Below are 25590 nucleotides of genomic sequence, written 5' to 3' on the forward strand. Positions count from 1 at the left end.
GGCTTCCAGCTCCCCAGCCCCGCCCTCAGTCGCGCGCGCTCTCCCCGCCCCGCCCCTGTGCCCCCGCGTGCGGCCCCCACAGCCAATGAGGTTCGGGGCCGCGTGCGCAGATTCAAACGGCGGCTCTTGAGGGAGGCTGGGCGCGAGATTCGGCGGTGCGGACAAAACCCTGCAGGAGGCTGCGAGCCCTGCAGAGCTGCTCGCTGCGGGGAGACGGCGGGGGTCGGCGCCTGCGGCGGAGCCGCGCTGAGAGGGCAGCGAGGAGGCTGAGAGGCGTCGGGAGGGGCCGGCGGAGGGCGGGAGCGCGCCTGCTGACATGTTGGGGGCATTCCTGACCGGGCCGGGCCGGGGCTAGGAGCAGCGCTGCGGGCCGGGGGCGGGTCGCGGTCTGCCCCTCCGTCCCTCCGTCCCTCCGTCCTGCCCTGCCGGGGACTTGCGTTCCGTACTCGGTCGCCTCGGAGAGGGAGCGAGGCCAGCGGCGGGAGGGTCAGGGAGAAGGAGCGTTCGCCTGAGGCTGGAGGAGGCTGAACTGCGTCCCCGCCCAGCCCGCGCCTATGCGGTACTTGAAGGATGGCGAAGAGGTCGCGCAGGTGGGTGACATCCCTTTCGCCCAGGCCTGTCGGCAGTCTCGGCTCGGATTCTCTTTCCTTTCCCGCTGCTTCCCCACCGGGCCCTCCCCTCCCGGGGCAGAGGTTGTCCTTCCCGCTGCTCCACAGGCGCTTCGGCCCGGCTGGCCGGAGCGCAGCCGTGACGTGTGGAGAGTTGGGGACCAGTGTGTTTAAGACGCGGAAAGTGGGTGACAGATGCCCAGGCCGCTCCTTGGAGCTCACTCTCCCCACAGCGCGCGTCCAGACTCTTAATCTTTCACGGCAACTTTCCGGTGGGAGTTTGTTGCCAGGTAAGTCTGTGCGCCTTCAGGGCACACGCCGCGCGGATGGAAGAGGTGGGGTCCAGCCCGGGCGACTTGAAAATGCTGCTCAGAGGGACTATTTTTTTTCGGAAATACTGTACCAGTTAAAATAGGAACTGGGTCATAAATCTGGGCCGAGACCCCTCTGCCATGTTTGCTACCTTGGAAAGTACGGAAAATCCTCTGAGGAATAGCTGAGGGGAGAGAACGTATTTGATGTCTTCTGTAATTACCCTACCCGTTTTCGCAACTTTATGTATATGTTTTTAATGTCTTCCACTGGGAAGATGTCACACTGTTACCAGCAGTAGCTCGATCTTAAAATAAAACAATGTATTTGATTTACTTAATATTTTGAGTGTCCATGTTTGGCTCTGACTGTACCTAAGTGTTGCACAGTGGTAGGGCCCATTTGTTTATTGGAAAACTTACTAGGATGAATTTATGCATCTAATTTTGATCTATATATTACTGTAGTTGCTACTCCTAAGTTGTGGGTAGTAATCACTTAGATGGCAAAAAAGGAAGGCGTCTTTTAGTCGTCAATATTGTTAAATAAACCAGAAAAGATGTTTGGCAGAATTTCCAAATAGTTTTATCTGGATCCACAGCCTCAAAGTCTTAACTAGAGATGTATTTCCTAAATTGAAATTTAGTACCAGGATTCATTCATTGCAGATTTCTGTTAAAAATTGGTAATAACTACACATATTTTTCGCTTTATTCATTTATTAGGCACCTGCTGTATGTAAAATGTTTTTGCGGAAATCAGCATAAAATATGATTAAGTCCTCATTAGCTTATTATTTTGTAGCAACTACACATAGGTCAAACTCTTGAGGTGGAACAAATGTACACAAACACACATACACACATAAACCCCCCTCTCTCGAACAGGATTTTCACCCTTGGCACTATCGATATTTTGGATCAGATAATTCTTGGTAGTGGGGGTCTGTCCTATGCTTTGTAGGATGTTTAGCAGCATCCGTGGCCTCTACCCACTAGATGCCAGTAACGCTTTCTACTTGCCCCAGTTGTGACACTCAAAAATCTCTCCAGACGTTACCAAATGTCTCTTAGGCAAAATCACCCAGGTGAGAATCATTGCTCTAGAACGTGGACCAAATTAACCTCTAAATCCTCAGAAAAGGTAGCTATTAAAAGGTCCTGTAATTGTCATTACTGAGGTACTGGTTTAGGCCTTTTGTTTTGAATTTTTAAATATTCAAAATTTAAAAAATAAAATAACTTCCTTAATCAAGGTGACAAGTGATTATGTCACCTCAGTAACAGAAGTTTGTTTATAGTCAGTGTGGCATTATCTAATTATCAGTGTTGGTGTTAATCTTATTTGAAATAGTTTCTTGGCTAATGCTGTCATCAGCACTTAGTTATGGTTAGACATGGGTGCTTGAATATCAGAACCCTGTCTTCTCCAATTGGTTTTCTGTCTATTTCATAATTTGTGTATGCTTTGTAATAATAGACTGAAAAAGAAGAAATGATTTAATGATTAATTTGCTTGTATAAGTCATTTTCTTTTATTGACAATACTATGAGCTTTGAGATCTAAATGTTAATTTTAATGTTGACTTTTATTTCTTGTCAGCCATATAAATTAATTGAAACATGTATTATAGAATGATTAAAGAGTCCTAAGCCTGGGGTAATTAAACGTGGTGGGGTGAAGCTACACTCCCTATGGGAGTAGAAGATGGATGAGAAATTACCATCTCTGAATGGTGTATTACTTAGGGTCTTCATACTTGAATGTTTCGTATTCTAAATTATATTTCTTGTGTCTGTAAATAATCACTTATCCTAGGAGATAATAGAATGTGAAGTGTTTTGTAGGGGAAATAATCTGTTCTTTGGGAAAAGTCTGGATTCATGCCCTTTGGCTAAATATCCTAATAATAAATATGAACCTAATTTGTAATTGAAAAAGAAAGGAAATAATTCGGTCACTTTAAGATCTCCACTGTACAGCCATTTAAGTATTTGAGCAAGCTGTACTTTGCTGTGTAAAAGTTTTGCATGAGACTATAGGCATAAATCCTGTAATATACTTTTTCTGTATGGTCTGAAAAAAAAGAGTAAAAAACTGTTACCTCAGGTGTGAAACAACTGAAGGATGTTGACTCTTTCGATCTGTAAGATAGCTGTAGTATCCCTGACCTATATTTACATAAAGGAAAGGGCTCGTTTAGTGTTGTGACTTTAAATAGTTTTAGATCCCACTGGGGGTTTTGATGACATAATTTACAGGCAATACCAAAATTGTATATTTATTATGAACATGTATTTGATTTTTAATGTATTGTCATTAATTTTAGTTTTTAAAGCCAGTTCTACCCTTAAAAATAAACTTTTAAAAATGTCATGCAGAAGCTAGAAGGTCTGTTTAAGTAGTAGTGGATTCAGGTGTTTACAGTTGCGGCCTGCAACTACACTAAACTGAAAAGATAAAAAGCCAGCTCTTGAACTGGAAGATGTTTTTCAGTGAGGTGTGTTTGTCTGTAGGAAGCACTTTTACTGTTTTGTTTCCAGCAAAATGGATGTTATGGGTGAAAGAGTACTGAAATATGGGAACTGATTTTTTTAATCAGCTTGTCATTAACTGGCAAAATTGTTTTGGGATAGCAAGTAAACTGTGTATCCCAGTTTTTCATCTTTTAAGATAAGGGGTTTGGATTTTATGGTCTGTAAGGTAACTTCCAGCTTTAATATATATCCTATTTTGAACTCTTTTGTAATCATTTCTCGTTAAAAATATACACACACTAATGGAATAAAATAGAAATGTTTTCACGTTGTTTTTGCTTATGGGTAGCTAGGTAGAACTCCCTTCAGTAGTTATTTCAGTTTTGCTATTAATAATGGTCACATGAAGTGAAATTTGTCGTACTGTAATGATGCTAGTTTGCAGTCCCAATTAGGAAATAAAATATTCACGTATGCAGTACATCATATTAACCACTAGGTGGCCTGATTTCACTTTATTAAATCAACCTGGTATGTTTTCATACCTTGAATTCGATTGGACTTAAAATATGCACAATTACCCTAAAGTATAATAAAGACGTATTTTTTGGTTATGATAAAAATTTCAGACGATGTGGTTTGTGATTTAAAATATAATCGAGTTAAAGTGATTTTTATTAGAGGAAATTTTATAGAACTACTGATATTTCTCTAATTTCACACCAGTAGTTTCTTTTCAAATAAAAATAAATTTTAAAAAAATTCTCATTCTTCCTTTGGCTACTTCATTTTACTCTTTTTAGGCTGTATAATTGGTGTCCTTTAAAACTGAACTTCTCTCGAATGTTTTATCTTAATATTGTTGTGTGAATAGTTTGTATATTTTTTTGCAGAGTTATGACTGTCACATCCGTTAGCTTACAGCCCAGTGTAAAGTTACTCTTAACCATTCTCCTTGTCTAATGAGCCATAGTATTTGTGTGTGTGTGTGTGTGTGTGTGTATGTATGTGTGCGTGTGTGTGCTTCATTTTACTGTTTCATAATCACCCTGATCACTTTGTTCATTCATAATCTACAAAACCCTTTCCATGTGAATGTAGTACTTAGGTAATGTATTAGACAGTTATAGAATAAATATTTCCTTTGATTTAAAAAATAAAACTGATGCAGTGTTTCTGGAAACGAAGTCCTGGAAGGAGATTCAGAGACTAAATTCCTCTTCTTTTTTTGCTTTGTGACTGGAGAAATAATTTCGCCTATTTTTGCTGTCTTCTAGATTAGTCACCCAGGCTAGAAATGGTTTATTTATTTACATGGAGGGAGCTGATTTTATTTCATTATTGCATATTACCAGCATTGATTGCTACAGTAGAGTAATGCTAAAAGATGATATAAAGAGCAGAAAAATAGAGCAGATTTGTTTTGATGGTGTCTAACCGTTATTAAGCAGTGGGACCTTTTCATTCTTAAATGGTGAGAGTGGAATATTGATGAGCTTTCTTGTGGGGTTTTATCTTTTCCCTTTTTTCTTGGCAAATTGTAGGTGTTCTCAGGCATTTTTCTTTTGTAGCTAGTGATGTTGATCTTTTTCTGTCACACTTATTTAAAAGTTATATCATCCTTTCAACAATCACTTAAATAATATAGAAATAGCTTAATGTTAAAACCAAGAACTAGCTAGGTAGATAGACTCTAGGAAAGCCTCAGTGGTGGAGAGATGATTCTAAGAATTCTACTTTAATCCTCTCTCATACTCACCCACTCAAAAAACCCAGCTTCCTGAACATTGACTGGGCTTTGTAACTCTATGTGAAACTCATGACCATGCTGATGCAAAACAGAGAATGAAACCTCATGTAGAAATAGAAATTTCTCACAAATCAAGTATGTGGTTAAAAAAGAAGGCGGAATTTTAGAGTTAAAATGAACAAGTTTTCAGGAAAATTACTTCTTGGAAACTAGTCTTTTGACCAAAGTAACATTTTTGGACTCATGTCCTTAACTTAAAATATTTTGGTAAAAACCTTAAGGTGAATTTTGTACAGATTAGATGTATATTTTTTTGTGAATACTCAAGATTTATATGGGCAAGTCCCCAAATTAAAAATTGTTTTGATCTAGAAATAACCTAATTTTTAAAACAGTTTCAAATATGCTGTTGTGGTAGCTGTTGCGATCTGAGAGGAGAGAAGAAAAGTGGGGAACCTGTGAAAAGCATGTCTGAGGGCTGTTTGGAGTGGCAGGAAGTGGTAATGTTTCTGGGGACAGTTCTGGGAAAGATTAGGCAATATTAATAGACACCCCAAAGAACCCCTTCTGTACTGAATATTTTTTATGTTTATTTCAGCAGGTTCTGCTTCTTATATTCTACCACTTGGAGGTGCATTTGGATTTTGAAAGTCTCTTTTAACAAATGGGAATGCCTTTCACTTCCTCCTAGAGGTATTTTCATCTGTTAAAAAAAGTGTTTTCTTTTTCATATCTATTTGTGGTCAGCTGTATTGAGGGAGGTGAAAGTTTTGATTGGGTTGGAAGGGAGTGAGGTGGTTTTGGAATACAGAGTACTTGGAAAAGTAAGGAAGATCATTCATTAATTTTATATATATTTGGCAGGTACTGTGTTTAGTGCTGAGAGGTGAACATATTAGACATGATCTTGGCACTCCTGATCATACTACTTGGTTGGGAAGGATGGCAAGTGGGATAAGCATTAAGAAGGAAGGGTGGATGCCCTGAGTACATACAAATTGAACAGAAAGCTTCAGTGTGGTTTGATCTGATTTAGTAGTTTTCTTGGAAATTTGTGAAGTCATTGGATCCTGAACCTTCTCCAATTTTAACAATTTAATCGTGGCCTATCAGGTGATTTTTCTGATAGCTGAAGATGGCTGCAAATAACAGGTATTTTCTTTAATTAAATCTGTGTTTTTATTTTCTGCATAGTTTGACGAAACAAGCATATATGGAAGTAGGACTGGCAAATTACTGTTACAAGTAGACACTAGCTTTTGGGGAGAGCATTGAAATAGTGAAGTGCATTGAACTAAAGAGACAGTAGATAAATATCATAGTTGGGGGAATAGGGGATCTGGGTGTCTTGCTTGGTCAGATATGAGGAATTTTGGTCTATGGAATTGACAAATTGAGGGAAATTAGAAGTTCCTGCAAAGGGTTTGTAGACAGTACATATTAAATCTAGGCCTTCATTTTTCAGTGTTGTAAGATTGAAACCATATGTAGATATTAGGAATTACCCACATGTTCTTAAATATATTATGGTCAGGTTAAATGCTTGCTTTGATTTCAAATTGTACTTGAGGTTTGTCTTTGGTATCTTCTAGTTTCTCGTTATCCTCTTCCCTGTTTTTCCAGTATGTTGTAGTACTGTGGTTAAGTAGTGGGTTTTGGAGTTCAACCATGCTATATTTGGTGTAACTGTGGGCAAGAAGTTCCTTTCTAAGTCAAAGTTTCCTATTCTGTAAAATGGGAATAATACTAGTCCCCTCAGGTTATTGTGGAGTTTTAAGAGAGAAATTTCATAGACTGCCACAATGTCTTGTACTTAGAAAGTTTAAATGAATATTAGCTTATGTTATTTTCAGATGCTCATGACTTTGTTCAGTCCTCGGGCTACTCAAAATTCTCTAATTCAGTTTATCATAAGGGCCTGCCCTCTTTCCTGGGGCTTTGTGCTCTCATGACTTTAACTGTTCTCTTTATGCTGGTGATTGTCAAAACTGGGTCCACCCACACTTCTTACCTGAGCAGAAAGATCATGTACCCACTTGTCTTCTAGATCTGCTTTGCCCAAAAGAGAGCCACTAACCACATATAGCTGCTGAACTCTTGAAATGTGCCTAGTCTGAATTGTGATGTACTGTTAACTGTAATGACTTTAGTACAAAAAAAGTAATGTAAAATATTCCATGATTATGTTGATTATGTGTTGAAATGATAAACTTTTTGAAATATTGAGTTAAATGATATTTATTCTTAGAATTAATTTCACGTGTTTCTATTTTTTTTTTTTTTACTGTGGCTACTAGGAAATTTTGTGTGGCTTGCATTATATTTCTTTGGGCAGTGTTGTTTTATGTATATCCACCTGTATATTTCTCAAGTGCCTTGAAATCAGCTAGTCCAAAACTGCTTACTCTCTTTGTTCCCTTCTCCCTCCCAAAGTTCTGTTTCTCCTTCTTCTGTTCCTTGTCTCAGTGAATAGCTCTACTTATGCTCCCAAAGCTAGAAATTTTGTAGTCATCCTTGATTCATTCTCCCATGTCTCTTATATCCATCAGTTGTAAAATCCTTTTGTTTCTGCCTTTTTAATATCTCTCAGTTTCATGTGCTTCTTTCTGTTGCCACTGTCATTACCTTAGTTTATTCTTTTATGGTTTCTTGATTTTTGTCACATTTAGATCTCTTCTAGTAAAAGATATAAAAAGTAGAATTCTACCCTGTTTCTTATAGTACTATTATGGTTTCATTTTAAGAAATGTAAAATATTTGCTTCATCTGATTATTTTTTATTTTAAAGTAGAACTTGAGCTTTGTTTTTTAAAATAGCTATGCAGTGTCTTACCATTTATTGAAAAGTCCATCTTTATCCCGTTGATTTGATATGTTACTGTTAGAATTTACCAAATTCCCTTATGGGTTTTCTTTTTTTCTGAATGTTCTGTTCCAGTGATCTGTGTGTCTGCTCACGTGCCAGTACCGTTCTGTTTTGTTCGTTGTTTCTCTGCAGTATATTTTGATATTGGGTAGTGCTGATTCTCCTGTTATTATTTTTGTAGAACTTTCCCGGCTATTATTGCTTGTTTATTTCTCCAAGTGAACTATAGAATCAACCTGTCTAATTCTCTCTGAAAATCTATTGGTATTTTTATTCACTTAACTTCAATTTACGAATTAATTTAGGGAGAATGATGGACATCTGTGGTTTCCGTTCGTTCAAGTCTTCTGTGTCTCACAATAGTGCTTTGTTGTTTACTATACCTTGCTCTTGTACATTCAAGTTATTTCTACATATTTTAACTTTTTCTGTTGGTATTCTTAATGGATCATTTCTTCCGTTGTCTCTTTTAACTGGCTTTGTTTTGTATTTTACCATTACCATTGTCAGGCTCTAATAGTTTCTTACTTGGTTTATTGTGAAAGATTACTAATTGGTCTTCCCTCCTCCATTTCTCCACACTCCTGCCAGTGATTTTTCTGAAACACAAGATATTTGTCTTTCACTCCCTTACTTAAAGTCCTTTAACTCTTTAGGATAAAGATCAAATAAATAATAAATGTCAAACTCCTTAACATGACAAAAAAGGTTATCATTTGGCCCCCGGTGACATATGCAGCCTCATCTCTCTGGTGTCAGTCAGAGCTATAGCTCCTCCCTGTTGTAAGACTCTTAATTTTTTTATACTTTGAATAATCTCATTGATATATGTCTTTTAGTCTGAGTGGCTTCTTTAATTTTATCTGTATACACAGATTCAATGATTGAATTCACAAATTTAAATTAAATTCTTGATTTCATGATTGTGTTTTTTCAGTGAGGATGAGGATGATGACCTTCAGTATGCTGATCATGATTATGAAGTACCACAACAAAAAGGATTGAAGAAACTCTGGAACAGAGTAAAATGGACAAGAGATGAGGTATAAGGTTTACTAATTTCATACTTATATTTACATATTGATTAATAATATTGTAGATATGAAAACTATTTAAAAACAAAACGTGAGAAAAGTTATCCATCAGCTAACTTGCACGTTATTTTTCTTCAACCAGACACATGAAGGGCAGGTTGATGTTGAGACTGACAGAAACAGTAGTAAATGGGAGAACCTGTATTATAATGTCTTCAGTCTGTCTAAAAATGGCCACCAGATATGACATTAAAGAATTGGAGAGTTATCTCTCTTCAAGGATAGAAGAACAGAGTGGGGGAAAGCTTTCTAATTTTCATACCTGTTTTAATAGGATGATAAGTTAAAGAAGTTGGTTGAACAACATGGAACTGATGATTGGACTCTAATTGCTAGTCATCTACAAGTAAGTGAAACATTATATTTCTTACATGAGTGATTTAGGCCATTGGGTTAAATTTACTGTTTTTCAAAAATGTGTCTACATTATTTTAGATTTAGGTTTCCTTCCTAAAAACATCTCTTGTTCTGGTCTTCCTGTAGTTGCCAGTGGCTTAGAAAGTCTGATTTTCTAGTAGTCAGTCTATCCAGGGGCCTAAAGAAGATTACAAATCTAAAACAAAAATGATATTAAGTTTAAGTAAGGCTTTATAAATATTTGCTGATAAATGTTAAATCATTTTGAGAGAAGTTAAATATATTGAAATATTTTGATAGCTAATAAAATTAGAAAAAGTGTGTTGAAAAGTTTGTCATAAAATGCTTACATTTTAAAGTGTCACTGATTTTTAAAAAAAATTATACTTGCTGTTCACCATACTACTATTCACATACTGTTCATTAGCATGTAATTTTATAATTTACGAAGTATTTTCACATATACTCTTATTTGTTCCTACTACATTGTAGGTTGTGAGGCAAAATATTCATATTTGAATTTCTGTTTTGGCTACTTTGGGTTTCAGAAGCCATGCTACCTATGTTCTTTCTATATTGTTATGATGCCTTTCAACATAACCTGAAATTTGAGACCAAATAATGAAAAGAGCATAAGTTTTGGAGTCAGTCTGAATTGTGTTTAAATGTCAACTCTAATGGTTGTTTGGTTTTAGAAAAATTACTTAACCTCTTTGATCTTGTCCTTGTCTATAATATGTAAATAATAGTACTTGTTTTTGTAGCATTGTTGTGAGACTTAGAAATAACATATAGGATGTTTGGCATGGTTCCTGACATCTAGCAGCTGTCCAATAAATGGAAGCTAAATTAGAAAAGTTATTTACATTAGATTTATCAGTTTAATGTCAGTGGTTTAACAGCAATTGAAGTGAGCAGAGAAATGCTACAAGGACATTCAGGAATAACTTGATTATTTTGAAGAAAGTGATAGCCTTAAAATGGATCAGCATTGATGTACAGAAGCCATAAATGAAGAAGCTAAGTTTGAACAAAAATAATTTGAAGTCCATCAGGCACAAAGACAGAGATATTAGTAAACAAAGTATTTGTATCTATCCCTTTATATACTTCTAAATTATCTGTAATCCTGTATATGAACTAATATCCTTGTAAACTGTGAATGACTAGTGAGAAGTTAACTATTATTTATTGTTATTATTGTTATCATCATCATTGTAATACATAGGAGTTACTAGGTTATGAATTGACTAAAGTAAGAATTGATTTATTAATCATTTTTGGAGTTTGAGATGTTTCTACATAAAGTTTTCTTATCTTGGTAAAGTGAATTTTCCTTTTAAGATTCAACACAAATAATTTAACTGATATGTAATGAACATCTTCCATATAGATATAATTAGTTTTTTCTTGATAACTTGGGGATCATCATTTATGAACATCCTTTCAATACTGTGCAATAGTCTAGTCATGCTTTTAGGGTTTTTTTAATTAGGTAGAGTTATGTGCTGCTGTGCTGTATGAATCCACACTGCTGTGCTGAGTTCTTATATCTACTTTGTATAGTTTTCTGCCTATTCCCTTTTATTTCCCAATCTTAGATACGCTTCTTTATGTCAGTGTCTGTGCTTGGCTCCTTGCTGTGTTATGAGGCGTAGTGTAGAGACACCTACTTTAATTTCAAATATATATTGTTTTTATTTGTAGTTTAAGCTCTGCCAACAACTTTAGTTAAAAGAAGAATTGGGACACAGGCATGTAAAATAAATATTGCATGTTTAAAGAATGCTATTGAATACATTATTCTTAAAGACTTTTTTCTTGAGGTGGTGAGAGATAAGTTTGGGCTGATTTGCTTTCTGGAAGACAATTGTTCAATAACAAAGCCATCTCTTCTTTCAGAATCGTTCTGATTTTCAGTGCCAGCATCGATGGCAGAAAGTTTTAAATCCAGAATTGATAAAGGGTCCCTGGACTAAAGAAGAAGATCAGAGGGTAATGTGTTCATATTCTTTATTTTCACTGTGTAGGTGGACTAGCTTTTTTTCTTTCTAATACATTGTCTTGACCCATAAAGTATATGTTTAAATCACTTTGATTCTTTCCTCTGGGTGCTGCTTGCATTAGAATTGAAAGTTGAGTGTCTTGGCATGTAGTTTTTGATGACTTGAATATAACCAAGTATAATATCTATAGCCTTTTCTTTCTGAGAGTTTGGTTTGCAGAAGGAAAGAATACTGTCAGCTTAGTCACCTTGTTTAGAGCTTGGGTTAGCAACATTTAGGGTATAGTTTCTTGTTGAAAATTAACATTTTAAAAACAATTTAATTTAATTTTTTATTTTATCTGATAACATGATATATAAGAAAGGCATTCTTAACTTTCCCTCTTGACCTATAATGAGCCTTAAAATAAGATAGATATCAGTGTGTCATGTTTCCAGAGGGTTGGATGATTTAAAAACCAAGGTAATTCTTTGTGTTACAAAAGTCTGAGAAGAATGGGAGAGTTTCTGTCCTCCACTCGTAATTGCCCTTTAGTTCATGTTCTTTATGGCATCAAAATTGTTACTGTAGTTGGCGAATTAGAGCATTCTTATTGTCACTCAAAGCAAAAAAGGAAAACAGTTACTTCATTAAGCTCAGAGCTGATATAATTTACTTGATAGCCAATGATAACTTTTAAAATGTGTGATCTGTATCCTTTCAGTTTGAGAAAGAAAGAAATGAAAAGACAGTAACTCTGTAGATCCTTCTTGGTTCCAAACGATTTATTTGGCTTTCAGCTGAAGCTTTTTTTTTTTAATTTTTTTTTGTGAGGAAGATTGGCCCGGGGCGAACATCTGTTGCCAATCTTCCTCTATTTTATGTGTAATGCCACCACAGCCGGGCTTGACGAACAGTGCTAGGTCTGCTCCTGGGATCTGAACCCCCGCAAACTCCCGGCCGCCAAAGCGGAGCATGCAGACTTAACCACTCTGCCACTGGGCCAGCCCCTGAAGCTTTTTTCTTAAAGATGTGAAAATAGAAAATGCATAAGTCTCAACATTTTTACTGTTACTTTAAATTAATTTTGTATGAAAACAATTGAACTTAACAAGTCACTTTATTAGCACCTTGTATTTTAGCTAAGTTTGGGGTCAGTTTTTGAACTTGGCAAATACTGAAGGGTTTATTGGTAAAATTGTTTTTTGAAAGTTTTAGTTATGGTTTGGATTTAATACATTAAAAAAATCGTATTCTTGAGATGTGTTTTAAAATTCTGGCAAGGTAGTGCTTTTTTAAACTTTGTTTTTCTGTTTCTTAGGTTATTGAATTAGTTCAGAAATATGGGCCAAAAAGATGGTCTTTAATTGCAAAACATTTAAAAGGAAGAATAGGCAAGCAGTGTAGAGAAAGATGGCACAATCATCTAAATCCTGAGGTAAAGAAATCTTCCTGGACAGAAGAGGAGGACAGGATCATCTATGAAGCACATAAGCGGTTGGGAAATCGTTGGGCAGAAATTGCCAAACTACTTCCTGGAAGGTGCTTATATAAATGTATATACATTTTTCTGTACTTAAACTTGATCTTTATTATATTACTATTAAATATATTTGCAAGTACCCCATGACTTTTATTTGTAATTAAGATTTAGACTGCATAATACAAGCAACCCTTTGGGACTATTTGTTATAAATTCTGTGGTAAGGGATGTAATTACTTTTTTAATGAAATATTTTGTAGCAGTAATTTTTACAATAAAATGATAGACCTTTAGATTACCAACATTTAATGCACTTCCCAAATCATGTTTACATATCAGTGCCGGTCAGGTAGACATTCTTGTACAAACTCGGTTGGAGTAGAATTTAAAACGAAGAGATTTCTTTTGTATTGGAATCTGTGCATAAGACTCAGAGAATAACAAATACACTGGCTGAAATAAACTGCTATGAAAGTGCATTAGAGAAAATTCTCTTCTTAATGAATTATGATATGATTCAAATCATGAGAGTAGTGTATATATCTGTGTGGCTAAAATACAGAATTCCCCTCAGGCAGTGATGTGCTAAGTACACTGTACATTGCACTGGTTCAAATGTTTCGTGATCATCTGTAGTGCAGTAGACCAACCACCTTGGGAAAATCCATACTTCACTCAGAAGATATGTGTTTGTTTTTTTATTTCTGTAATCTCTATCTGTATGGTACTTCCTAGTTTATAAAGTGCATTTACATATATTCTTAATTAATCTTCATATACTTGTGAAATATACAGAGCAAACATAGCTATCTTTGTTTTATAGATAAGGGACTTAAAACATAATGTTAAGTTTTTTACTCAAGTTACTGAAACTGGTCTGGGAACTTCTGATGTTTTCAGTCTCATACATCTTTTTACTGTCCATAGAACCTAACTTAGTGCCTTAACATAAAGTAGGTTCTCAGTACATGTTTGTATATTTTATGATGGATGGAATTTATGCTACAAGAAGCTGTAGATTGAAGATTTATGTTTCTATAAAGGGAACTTAGGTAAAAAGGGAGACAATGAATTCTTTCTTCCATAGATATTTTGTCCTTTGAAGTGAAAAAGAATGCTGGGATTCTGTAGTTCGTGGTTTGCTTTTCATGACCATGTTTGTTCCTGGCTTCAAGGCCTTTGTCCTCCCTATGCCCTCTATCTGGAATGTTCTTTTTTCTATTCTCGTATGGCTGGTTCATTCTTGCCATTCAGATCTTAGCTTCACTGTCACCTCACAGAGGCCATCCTGGACTACCTAATCAAAATTACGCTGGTTTCTCTTTTCTTATCCTACTTTAATGATCTGCACTGCACTGACATTTTTCTTCTTTATTTTTTTGTTTTTCTGTTCTTCCCTCCTTCCCTGCTGCCACATTTCCAATGAGAATGTAAGTTCTATGAGAGCCTTTCTTTGTCTTATTTGCTTCTGTATCTCCAGTGCTTAGAACTGTGCCTGACATGTAGACATACAGTTTATCTTTTTAATTTAAAAAGTATCTAATTTCAGCATTTGTAAAAATTTGTTTTAAGCACTTTGTACACTTTGTATTAAAATTTGTGGAATCCTCTTTTTCTTTTTAAATTATACACTCTCATTTCTTAGGACTGATAATTCTATCAAAAACCATTGGAATTCTACTATGCGAAGAAAAGTGGAACAGGAGGGCTACTTACAAGATGGAATAAAATCAGAACGATCTTCATCTAAACTTCAACACAAACCTTGTGCGACTATGGACCATTTGCAAACCCAGAATCAGTTTTACATACCTGTTCAGGCACATACTTTTAATACCTTTATTATTTTTGAAATTTCTTTAGTTTGTTATATTGGAAGGTGTTTGGTTTCTTAATAGAACAAATACAATGTATATTAAGGGGAATAGATATTTAAATTTCCAAATGAAAAAAATATGCCATAACTAGCTGTAAAGCCATTAGTGGAGGTTTATCTCTACTTGTTTTGCTTGATAAATATTTGGGGAACAACTCATTAACATGTTTCCTTTTGTATGTAATTTTTATATTATCTAGTTAAGAAACTTAGTATGTATGTTTCCTAATACTATCATTCTTTGAATCTTTATTTGTGATTCAAAGCTAATGGTCATCTGTGCTTTAACATCTATTGTAGTTTTAAAAAAAATTGTGTAATTGTAGTATTGCTTATCTCTAAGAGGTAAGTGTATATAAAATGGTTTAAAGGAGAAAATAGTAGAAAACCATTCAAGCCATCATTTTGGGGTGTGTGGTAAATAATTGGTTCTTTGATGGCATTCAACTTTGCTTTTCTCCCTAATAACCAGTTAGTTGAGTAACTTCAGTCTTTGTTTAGACAATTTCCTTAGAGTGGATGTTACCCAAGTTGTAATAGGGCAAGCTCTGTTTTCCTTACCATGCATTTTCCTACCTGCAAGAAATTAGTTTAGGAGTTTTCATAATGTTTGTTTTACATTTCCCTGTCTATCTGTCTGTCATGCCATTTTTCATGTTGAGCAATTCTTGGTTCTTGCCATATAAAATGTAAAGATTAAGTCAGGAGTTAATAGTGTCTATCAAAAGATAAAATTTGGCTAAGTGTTAAAAATTTGTGGTTAGTATGCCTCAGATTTGATTTTATTCAATTAAATGGACATTTTTTAAAGACGTAATTTTAAAAGAACCACTTAAAAAAAGTAATGACATCTTAATTTACAAATAGGAAAACATGTGAAGACAGTATATGTAATTTTCTGCTGATACTCAATACCTTAAAGTTTTTGTTGTCTGTTTCTTTACGTTTTTCTTTAGAGTCCTAGATTTCAGTAGCATAAACTGAAACATTCTGCTTGTATCTTAGAAAGGTTATCATTTAAATTTATTTTTTTAACTCATAGAAAGATAATTTTTAAAATTATTTGGGGCCAAAGGAGTATTTAACAGTCTGAATCAAAATATATTGGAAAGATAAGGATATTTCTTGTACTCTAAGAATTGTTTAATTCTTGAAAGATTTATGTTTTCATAGTTAAGTTCATTTAAACTGCCAAAAAGATAATTCTAGTTTTGACTTGAAAGAAAAAAATGGATTGGTTTGAAATAGTATTGCAGATTTTAATGAAAAGTTGAGGAAGATAAGTTTCTAATTCATTGGAGTTATCAAGTTGAGCAATAACTGATATTACCAAGTATTGTGAAAATTAAGTTCTATGCTAGAAGTTATGTGTAATGATTCTGCATTGTAGTGATTTAAATAGGCCATTATGGAAAAAAGACAATTTCATATTTATACTTACTAGATTTAAAAATTTTTAAAACTGCCTTCTCTCATATTTCTTCTCACCACTGCACACAGAATTTATATGCAACTTCAGTGTTCTTCTTACAGATACTTTAGAAAAGAAGTAGAATAATTCTTTAGTCTGTTGTCAGAGTATTAAAAAGTACATGAGTGATTCTGATTGTTTTTCTAAGACAAATAATAGAAGACGACTCTGTTTACGTATCTTTCTACCCAGAGATTGGCATGGGTGGTGCTAGGGGTAGGAGATAGGAATACTGAAAAACTTGCTTTAGTCTCCATCTTTCTGAGTGCTTCATATAGACTAGCCCCTTCCTCTGAAAGACAGGAACACAATTACTTTGTTTTCTCCAGGAGATAGAGCAATCCTTCTAATAGCAAACTTAAAAAAATATTTGGTGGATATTATAGGTAATAGATGGACTGCTTGGCTGATAAATCTAGGCCAAGTAATTCTAATGTTTCATCTAGGAGAATATAGTTCTTTCCTAAGTGTTAAGATGTTTAATCAGTAGATTCTAAGAGACGTAGTTATTAGATAAACTGTTGTAGGTATGAATATTTAAAGTTAACAGATGCTGAGTTTTTATTGTTGATGTTTTATCAAGAGTTTTTGTGCTTTGCCTCAGATTTTAAAAATTTAGCTAGTGTTATTTGTACAATATTAATGTTTTAATTACTTTTTAGATCCCGGGCTATCAGTATGTGTCACCTGAAGGCAATTGTGTAGAACATGTTCAGACTTCTTCTGGCTTTATTCAGGTAAATTTTTATTTATAACAGAAACAAAACAAAAGAAATGCTTTCAAACATATATTTGAAAGTCTAATAGTGTCTGTTTCTTCATCTATAAAACTAGAACAAAAACAATACTATGTGTTCTACTTACTTTGAGTGCTATAATATTAGAGGAGAAAGTTTATAAGTGGGTTTGAGAAATATAAACTGTACAAATGTAAGGTGGCTGGTAACACCAGTTAGGTGGTCCTTTCCTTTTTGCAACTTAAAGCATTCAGGTTGTGATTGCACATATTAGTTCAAACATAGTCCAGACGTAAATTTTTAAATTGATATAGATGATACAATATTTTTTTTTGTGCATTTGAATTTCCCAAATCTTTTCTGTTAAGTTGAAAATAGTTATCAGCACTTTTTTAGATACCAGAGGAATTGTCATGTTGAGTACTTGGGATTTAGTAGTATTAAGCTTTACTAGTGAAAAATAGATTTTATGCTGTGTAGAAGAAAATAAAAATTAGAGCACTAATAATAATAAAACAATTATGTAAGTAGCCTGTTTAATTTTTAGCAACCCTTTGTTGATGAAGATCCTGATAAGGAAAAAAAAATAAAGGAACTTGAGTTGCTTCTTATGTCAGCTGAGAATGAAGTTAGAAGAAAGCGAGTTTCATCGGTAAGAAATAAGCTTCAGTGTTTAGATTTTATTGTTAGGATCCGTTACATGCTTAAATGCTTTTATAATGTTCATCAGCATTGACTTTCATATGGCAACAAGTGGAAAGCATATTCAGTATGACTTCAGATTTTAATATGGTCTGAAAATAGTTTCTCTAATTTGCAGCTTTGAGGTTGCCTGATTTTGATTATGCATCTCTGCGTATATTTTACAATATCTTCATTAAATGCTTCTTGAGTCAAAATGTCAAGCAGACTTAAAGTATCATCTTTGATACACATATTTGTAAAAATGATGTATGGGTTAGATTAGGCTTTGGTTTTATTTTAGACATTCCGTGTAATGATGGTTTTAATAGAAAAAAAATAAAGCTTAAAAAATAAAGAATCAAATAGATGTGTAGAGCTTTATGTACTCCAAAATTATTTTTATTCTGTCTTTGAAATTTTTTTCTGTTTACTATGTTTACAATGTGAATTCAAATTCAGTAAGTTGGAAAAAGTAATAACATTAAAAATATGAGGAAAGGGAACATTTAGATTTTATGCTCTCTAGAGAAATTTCTATATGGATGTTGGGTTTTGGTTACAAGGTGTGAAAACTATTGTCTGAGATTTGGTTGATGATAACAACTAGGAGTATTCAATTAGGATAAATGATAATCATTCTAGCTAAGTTAAATAGCCTATGTTAGATGGATTAAAAGAAAAAAAATTTATACTTAATCGACAGTTTAAAAAGTTTAATTTCCTGAGACTTTTTACGTTTAGGAAAGAATATGAGGGGACAATACATTTAGAGTGATTGGAAACTAATACCAAATTACTAAATAGAGTAACCTGAGATTTTGAAATAGTATTATGAGGCAACTAGTGATGTCTTCATGCTGTTTAAGAAAGTATTAATAAAAGTGACATCTGTTAATTGTAATAGATGAGATATATACCATAGGAAAAGTACTTTTTGTTTTGAAACTGCAAAAATCATGGGAAATAGGAAGATCTGAAGTGTACTTATCTTAAAGTTAATTTAGGTTTTATTAAAAAGATGCAAATAAATAGTTATGGTTAGAGAGTCCACATCTATAGGTAATTATATCATGTTTAAACCGTTTTTTATTTTTTTGATAGTAGTCTATCATTTTTAATTTAGCAAGAAAATATAAGTAGCTAAAAGAAGTGGAATTTTGCATTAGAAAGAGAGAAAGTTATTAATTTTTCTTTTAGAACTTGCTATCTCATAAAGATCTAGTTGAATAAAGAGATTGGAGATTCTAGATTCTAGAGGAAACTTGCTGCACCCAGTAGAACAGACTCCATACACATATAAAGTATTTATTCTTAACAGTTACGTGATAGTGATGACTGCCGTTTTACTGAGTATTCATTCTGTTCCACTGTTGTAGATGTGTTATGTGTATTCTTGGTAATCCTTATATTAATTCTGTGAAGTAGGTAGTTTATTGTTAGGGATTCAGATTCAGGTGTGTATGATTCCAACCATATGGCTTTTCCAGTGGGCACAGCAACCTCTCTCTGAATCTTTTTCCCAGCTGCAAAATCAATTGAAATGCATATGGTTTAGAAGCTGTCTTTAGAAAGTGATTGTAAACTCCGTGGTAATGAAGTAAGATTAATTTCTTTTATTTTTAGGAAACTTTAAAACAGATGGAACTTGTTTTGCAACAATGTTGAAAACTTGTTTTTTCACCTTAGTTAACTTGAAACTTAGCATTTTGTTATTGTGAATCTCTAGCACATTTTAATAGTAACAGGTACCATTTACTGGGTGTTTCCTATGGACTTGGCAATGTGCTCTCTAAAATAGGGTAGTTACTAGCCACATTTAATTTTAAATAAAATTTAAAAATCTAGCTCTTGGGGTGCACTAGCCACATTTGGGTTGCTCATATGGCTAGTGGCTCCCATATTGAGCAGCTTCAGATGTAGAACATTTTTATCACCTCAGAAAGTTCTGTTGGGCAGTGCTACACATTTACGTATTGTTTCTTTTTTCTCCAGTTTTACCGAGATATAATTAACTTACAGCACCTTATAAGGTGTACAGCATAATGATTTGATGTATTTTTGTTGTGAGATAGTTACCACAATAAGTATAGTTAACATCCATTGTCTCCCGTAGGTAGCAAAAAGAAAAAAACAAAAAGAGAAAAAAAACTTTTTCCTTGTGCTAAGTACTCTTAGGATCTACTCTGTTAACAACTCTCAGATTACGTATTGTTTCTTAATCGTGACTCTTCAAGGTCTCTTTTCTTGTTTTTTTTTTTTTTTTTAAGATTTTATATTTTGGGGGCCGGCTGTGTGGCTAAGTGGTTAAGTTCGCGCGCTCCGCTGCGGCGGCCCAGGGTTCGGATCCTGGGCGCGGACGTGGCACCGCTCGTCAGGCCACGTTGAAGTGGCGTCCCACGTCCCACAACTAGAAGGACCTGCAACTAAGATGTACAACTGTGTACAGGGGGGGTTTGGGGAGATAAAGCAGAAAAAAAAAATTTTTTATTATTCCTTTTTCTCCCCAAAGCCCCCTGGTACATAGTTGTGTACTTTTAGTTGTGGGTCCTCGTTGTGGCATGTGGGATGCCACCTCAACATGGCTTGATGAGCTGTGCCATGTCCGCACCCAGGATTTGAACTGGTGAAACCCTGGGCCGCTGAAGCAGAGCTCACGAACTTAACCACTCGGCCACGGGGCCGGCCCCCTCTTTCCTTGTTTTTTATTATGAGACCATAGGAACCTAGACTGAAAAGATAAGTAAATTGCCCAATGGACATCTCTAGAGAGAGAAAGAAAAATGACACAGTTGCTGACTTCAAAGGGTTTACTCTGCAGTGGGGACACAAACAAGAAACAGAATATAGTATGATAAAATAAGTCACAAAGTTTTATGGGAGCACATGGGAGAGTTGCCTCATTGAGATTTAGGTAGTCAGGGAAGGGTTCCTGGAAGAAGTCCTGTTTGAGCTCAGTCTTGAAAGACAGGTGCTGACAGTAGTTGAATTAGGACATTAGTATAAATGGAACAGGCAAAATTGTATAATCAGATGGAGTACTTTACAGTATTTGGACTGTATCTTAAGTGAGGAATAGGGGTTTTCCCTGGTCTGTAGGTTGGGGAGCATTCTAGATAAAGGGACCAGCAGTACATGCAAAGGCACTCCAGGGTAAAAGACTAACTCCTCAGGGAATTGCAGATACTATAGTTGGGAATTCCTGGGAGGAGGGCTTGAGAGTGGAAGTGTTGGGAGATGAAGTGTGAAAGGTAGAGGCCAGATTCTGGGAGTTTGCACTTTACATTTTAGATTGCTAAAACATTAGATTGTTTTATCTCACTATGACTTTATGAATTAAAAAAAATTTTAGTTAGGAAAAAGAAATATAGTCAAGATATGAGGTTTAGTCAAAGAAATTTTATATCAGTTTTGAGGAAAGACAGTATATTTGCTACTATACTTCTAGCTGAAATGTTGTGAAGTATGTTGTTCTAGAAAAAACTCTTAAAATCCAAATTTATGCTTAGGTTGAGAATGACAAGTAATATTCAAATTTCTTTTGTACTTTTAGCAGCCTGGAAGCTTTTCTAGCTGGTCTGGTAGTTTCCTCATGGATGATAGCATGTCTAATACTCTAAATAGCCTCGAGGAGCACACTAGTGAGTTTTACAGTACGGATGAAAATCAGACTGTGTCTGCTCAGCAGAATTCACCCACAAAGTTCCTGACTGTAGAGGCAAATGCTGTGCTGTCCTCTCTACAGACCATCCCAGAATTTGCAGAGACTCTAGAGCTTATTGAATCTGTAAGTTTGAAATTGTGAGATTATCCAAAGCTCAATTTTAGTTACATCATTTCATGTTCAGAAACTCAGTTTGATGGACACTGACCAGTTTTACGTTAAGCATTACTTTGTATGTTATGCTAAATTTTGTTCTGATATGTTGCAGTGACTTCTGGCAAAAAAAAAAAAAAATGTATATATATATATATATATATATACACACACACATACACACATATATCTTTCTCAAGTATGTACCTTGTATAGAATTTTTAAAAATTAAAAATTTAACAGTTCATTTTTTTGTTATACAACTTGTGTATGAGAGAGAGTTGAAAACTAGAGAAAACTATAAAGAAGAAAATTAAAATTCTCCATAAACCCAGAGTTAATAATTTGAGGTATTTTCTCTTAGGCTGTTTTCTATACATATAAAACACACATATTCATATATTTTTAAACCCAAATATATACTTATGTATTTTGTTTGTGGATTTTTTTTCCACATTATATCATGAGCATGTCTTTGTTAATTTTTTTAAACTTGAATTTTAATTCTATCATATGGACATAACAAAATTTATTTACCCAATGTACTATCATTGTTGGACGTTTAGGTGGTGTCCAGTTTTTCAGTATTACAAATTACAGAATGTATTATGTAAAGCTTTGTGCAAAATCGTGATTATGTTTTTAGGTTAAATTGAATTTCTAGATCAAAGTGTTTGATCATTTTGAAGATGTTCCATACACGTCACCAAATTCCGTAAAATTTGATAGTATTTTTCTGATGTGGAATAGAGGATGAAGTTTTATGATGAATTGTACTCTTTGATAATAACTTAAAATAATTTGTTCCTTTTATTTAAAATACTTTGACATTAAGCATCAGCTACCGAATTAGGTGAAATATTATTTTGTGATGTTCCAAACTGGAGTTGCAGTAAAACCATAATCTGTTCCTTTCAAATGGTCTTGCTTAAAAACAAGATAAAGAAGGAAAGCCTATTTCTACTGATAAAAATGAGTGGTTAACTAACTGTGGAAATCATCATCCTGTGTTCAAGATTAGATTTAACTAGGATATAGCATTGACTTTAGTTGAGAATTTAATTTATTGCAGGATCCTGTAGCATGGAGTGATGTTACCAGTTTTGATCTTTCTGATGCTGCTGCTTCTCCTGTCAAGTCCACCCCAGTTAAACTAATGCGAATTCAACACAACGAAGGAGCCATGGAATGTCAATTTAACGTCAGTCTTGTGCTTGAAGGGAAAAAAAATGGTTGTAACAGTGCAGACAGTGAAGCCGTTCCTGTAACATCCCCAAATGTGGCCAAGTTTAGCACTCCACCAACCATCCTCAGAAAGAAGAGAAGAATGCGAGTGGGTCAGTCCCTAGGCAGCGAACTTAGTGATGGCTCATTCAATGATGGCGGTAATACAGCACTAAAACACACACCGGTGAAAACACTACCATTTTCTCCTTCACAGGTAGTCGTGTGGTTTTGTTTATGTTTCCAAATGTTAATGAGCTAGATTAGATCATTAATATTCTTACTAGCAGTTCGTTGCTTTGATATCACATAAAAATGGATAATATATTTAAATGTATACATGAGAGTGCTAAGATCTGATAAATCAGAATGTATCTCACAAAGTGTAGTAGTTGCATATAGTATCTTACAATTTTTAGAGCTAAAAGGGATGTTTTAGATATGTAGTTCCACGTCTTTATGGGACTTAGCAGGAAACAGGCCCAGAAAGGTAAAATGATTTGCCTAAAGTTATCTAACGGCAGAGCTGAGACTGAGGTCCAGATTCCTGACTAACTCTTCAGCAGATATGAAGTACATATCTATAGATAGCTGCTAACTGTAAGACTTTCATGTGACAGAAGGTTTTCTGGGAATGTCAGGAACCACCTGCTTCCTCCTGTAGTTATGCACCTGGGCGGCAGATATTTATATTAGGTCAAACTGTACGTCTTATTTTATAATAGTATCTTGCTTTCTTTTTTTTCTTTTTGCTGAGAAAGATTTGCCCTGAGCTAACATCTGTTGCTAATCTTCCTCTTTTTGCTTGAGGAAGATCTGCCCTGATCTAACATATGTGCCAGTCTTCCTCTATTTTGTATGTGGGTCGCTGCCACAGCATGGCTCCTGACAAATGGTGTAGGTCAGGTCCATGCCTGGGAACCAAACCCGGGCCGCCAAAGCGGAGCATGCATTACTTAACCACTAGGCCACGGGGCTGGGCTCATAATACTGTCTTTCTTAATGAACACTGTGTTCCAGGCTGCTAAACATTTTTCTTACAGCATCTCAGTTAATCCTCTTTCAAAAAACCGTAGGAGGTTGGCAGAATGAAATTCAGAAGTTAAGCAATTTGTCCAAGGTCAGTTAGTAAGAGGTGGAGCTGGTATTTGCTTGAAAGTGTCTTGACAGAGGTTAAAAAGTTTTATGGGGTCCCAGCCCTGGTGGCCTAGTGGTTAAGTCTGGTGCGCTCTGCTTCAGCGGCCCAGGTTTGGTTCCCAGGCATGGGCCTACACCACTCATCTGTCAGTGGCCATGTGTGGCAGTGGCTCACATTACAAAAAGAAGAAGATTGATAGTGGATATTAGCTCAGGGCCAATCTTCCTCAGCAAAAATAAAAAATAACTTTTATGGGAGAAGGAAATTTAATGGACAAATAAACTTGGAGGATGCTGGGATATTATTGGAGCTATTTTCACTCTGGGAAGATGGGGAGGGTCTGGCAGTACACAACCACTGTATTCTCTGAAAATTGTGTCCTCAAGCTTCAGGGGATGCCATTTACATAGTCTGCAGTGTGCATAGTGCACCCCCTCCCTGACCCCAGCCCTCAGAGTTACAAAGCATCCTGAGGAAGGGGAAACTGACTTGGGCACATTAGCAATTTTCTATTTTTGGAGTTTTGCACACTAGTAATTTTTGTTGAAGTGTAAATTCCAGTGGAAAGTGGCTGAGAAGGTGAGGCATGATTATAAAGACCTTATATCCCATGGCAGAAAGCTCAGATTTTATCCTATAATTAATAGGTGTCACTGCAGGGTTTTAAGAGTACTGACTGCTAGTCTTAGGGCTAAGTATATTATAGCACATATTAGGAGCCACAAGTGATAGAGCTAGAATTCATTTCCGGTTATATGTAGCCTTGAAGCAATTTCCACTTCTTACAACTGCTTCTAATCTGTTGGCTACAAAAATAAATTAGTATTTCACACTTGTATGTAAGTTAAGATCCAATGAGTAAATTGTGTCATTCGGAAAATGGACTCCGTGATACCAAGTTTGGCTGTTCAAAGGTTCTGAGCTATGTTCTAAATAGGCAAATTTACCAGAAAGCTGCATTTCTTATCAGCAAAGCATTATTATTATATTCTGAATTCAAACTATTCTCATAGAAAAGGATACTTAAGATTGTTTATTAATAAAATAATAAAACATTTTTTTCAGTTATACTGTTGTAGAAAAGTGTTACATTTAAAACAGCAGCTGTTTATGGTTTGTATAGATTCCTATTTAATAATATACTATTCTAAAATTTTTGCTGTGTTTTGTAACTTTTGAATATTTGTTAAACTACTATTTCTTGAATGCCTTTTATGTACTGAAAACTCTTCTAAGAGCTGGGGAGGCAGCAATGAACAAAACAAAAATTCATGCCCTCATGGAGCTTAATTTTCATGGACTGGAATGTAAATGTAGTATTATTGATAATCCTTTCCTAAGAGGAATGGGAAAGTAATTTGAAAATCTTAGCAGTTTAATATTTGTGTAGGAATTTTGACATTCTGGAATTGTTTTTAAACTTTTTTTTTTTAGTTTTTCAACACATGCCCTGGAAATGAACAAATTAATATAGAAAATCCTTCATTTACATCAACCCCTATTTGTGGGCAGAAAGTTCTCATTACAGCTCCTCTTCATAAAGAAACAACCCCCAAAGATCAAAAGGAAAATGTAGGGTAAGTAGGTATTAAATAATTGTGTTAGAGAAAATGGGAAGCATAATTTCAGGGGCAGATGAGCTTTTTGTCCATTTATACATATATCATAATCCCTATTCATATGGGACATAAGAATTTTTTTAAAAATCATGATT

The 25590-nt window shown here is 35.1% G+C and overlaps 1 protein-coding gene across 4 annotated transcripts in view; it reads left to right on the top strand.

Annotated features, from left to right (window-relative positions):
* MYBL1 (MYB proto-oncogene like 1) overlaps window positions 1-25590 on the top strand; it is a 34360-nt gene continuing 8770 nt past the window's right edge. For 3 of the 4 annotated variants that reach the window (XM_070222197.1, XM_023648511.2, XM_023648513.2), the window contains exons 1-11: window positions 1-590; window positions 8951-9056; window positions 9382-9453; window positions 11367-11459; window positions 12771-12991; window positions 14578-14752; window positions 16942-17016; window positions 17564-17668; window positions 21251-21484; window positions 22587-22955; window positions 25311-25453. In XM_070222197.1, the coding sequence (XP_070078298.1) occupies window positions 571-590; window positions 8951-9056; window positions 9382-9453; window positions 11367-11459; window positions 12771-12991; window positions 14578-14752; window positions 16942-17016; window positions 17564-17668; window positions 21251-21484; window positions 22587-22955; window positions 25311-25453 (1613 nt within the window). In that variant the 5' untranslated portion in view covers window positions 1-570. The remainder of the gene's footprint in view (window positions 591-8950; window positions 9057-9381; window positions 9454-11366; window positions 11460-12770; window positions 12992-14577; window positions 14753-16941; window positions 17017-17563; window positions 17669-21250; window positions 21485-22586; window positions 22956-25310; window positions 25454-25590) is intronic. The other variant, XM_023648514.2, reaches the window with a different exon arrangement.

Source organism: Equus caballus, chromosome 9, assembly GCF_041296265.1.
Source record: "Equus caballus isolate H_3958 breed thoroughbred chromosome 9, TB-T2T, whole genome shotgun sequence".
Taxonomy (NCBI): Eukaryota; Metazoa; Chordata; class Mammalia; order Perissodactyla; family Equidae; genus Equus; species Equus caballus.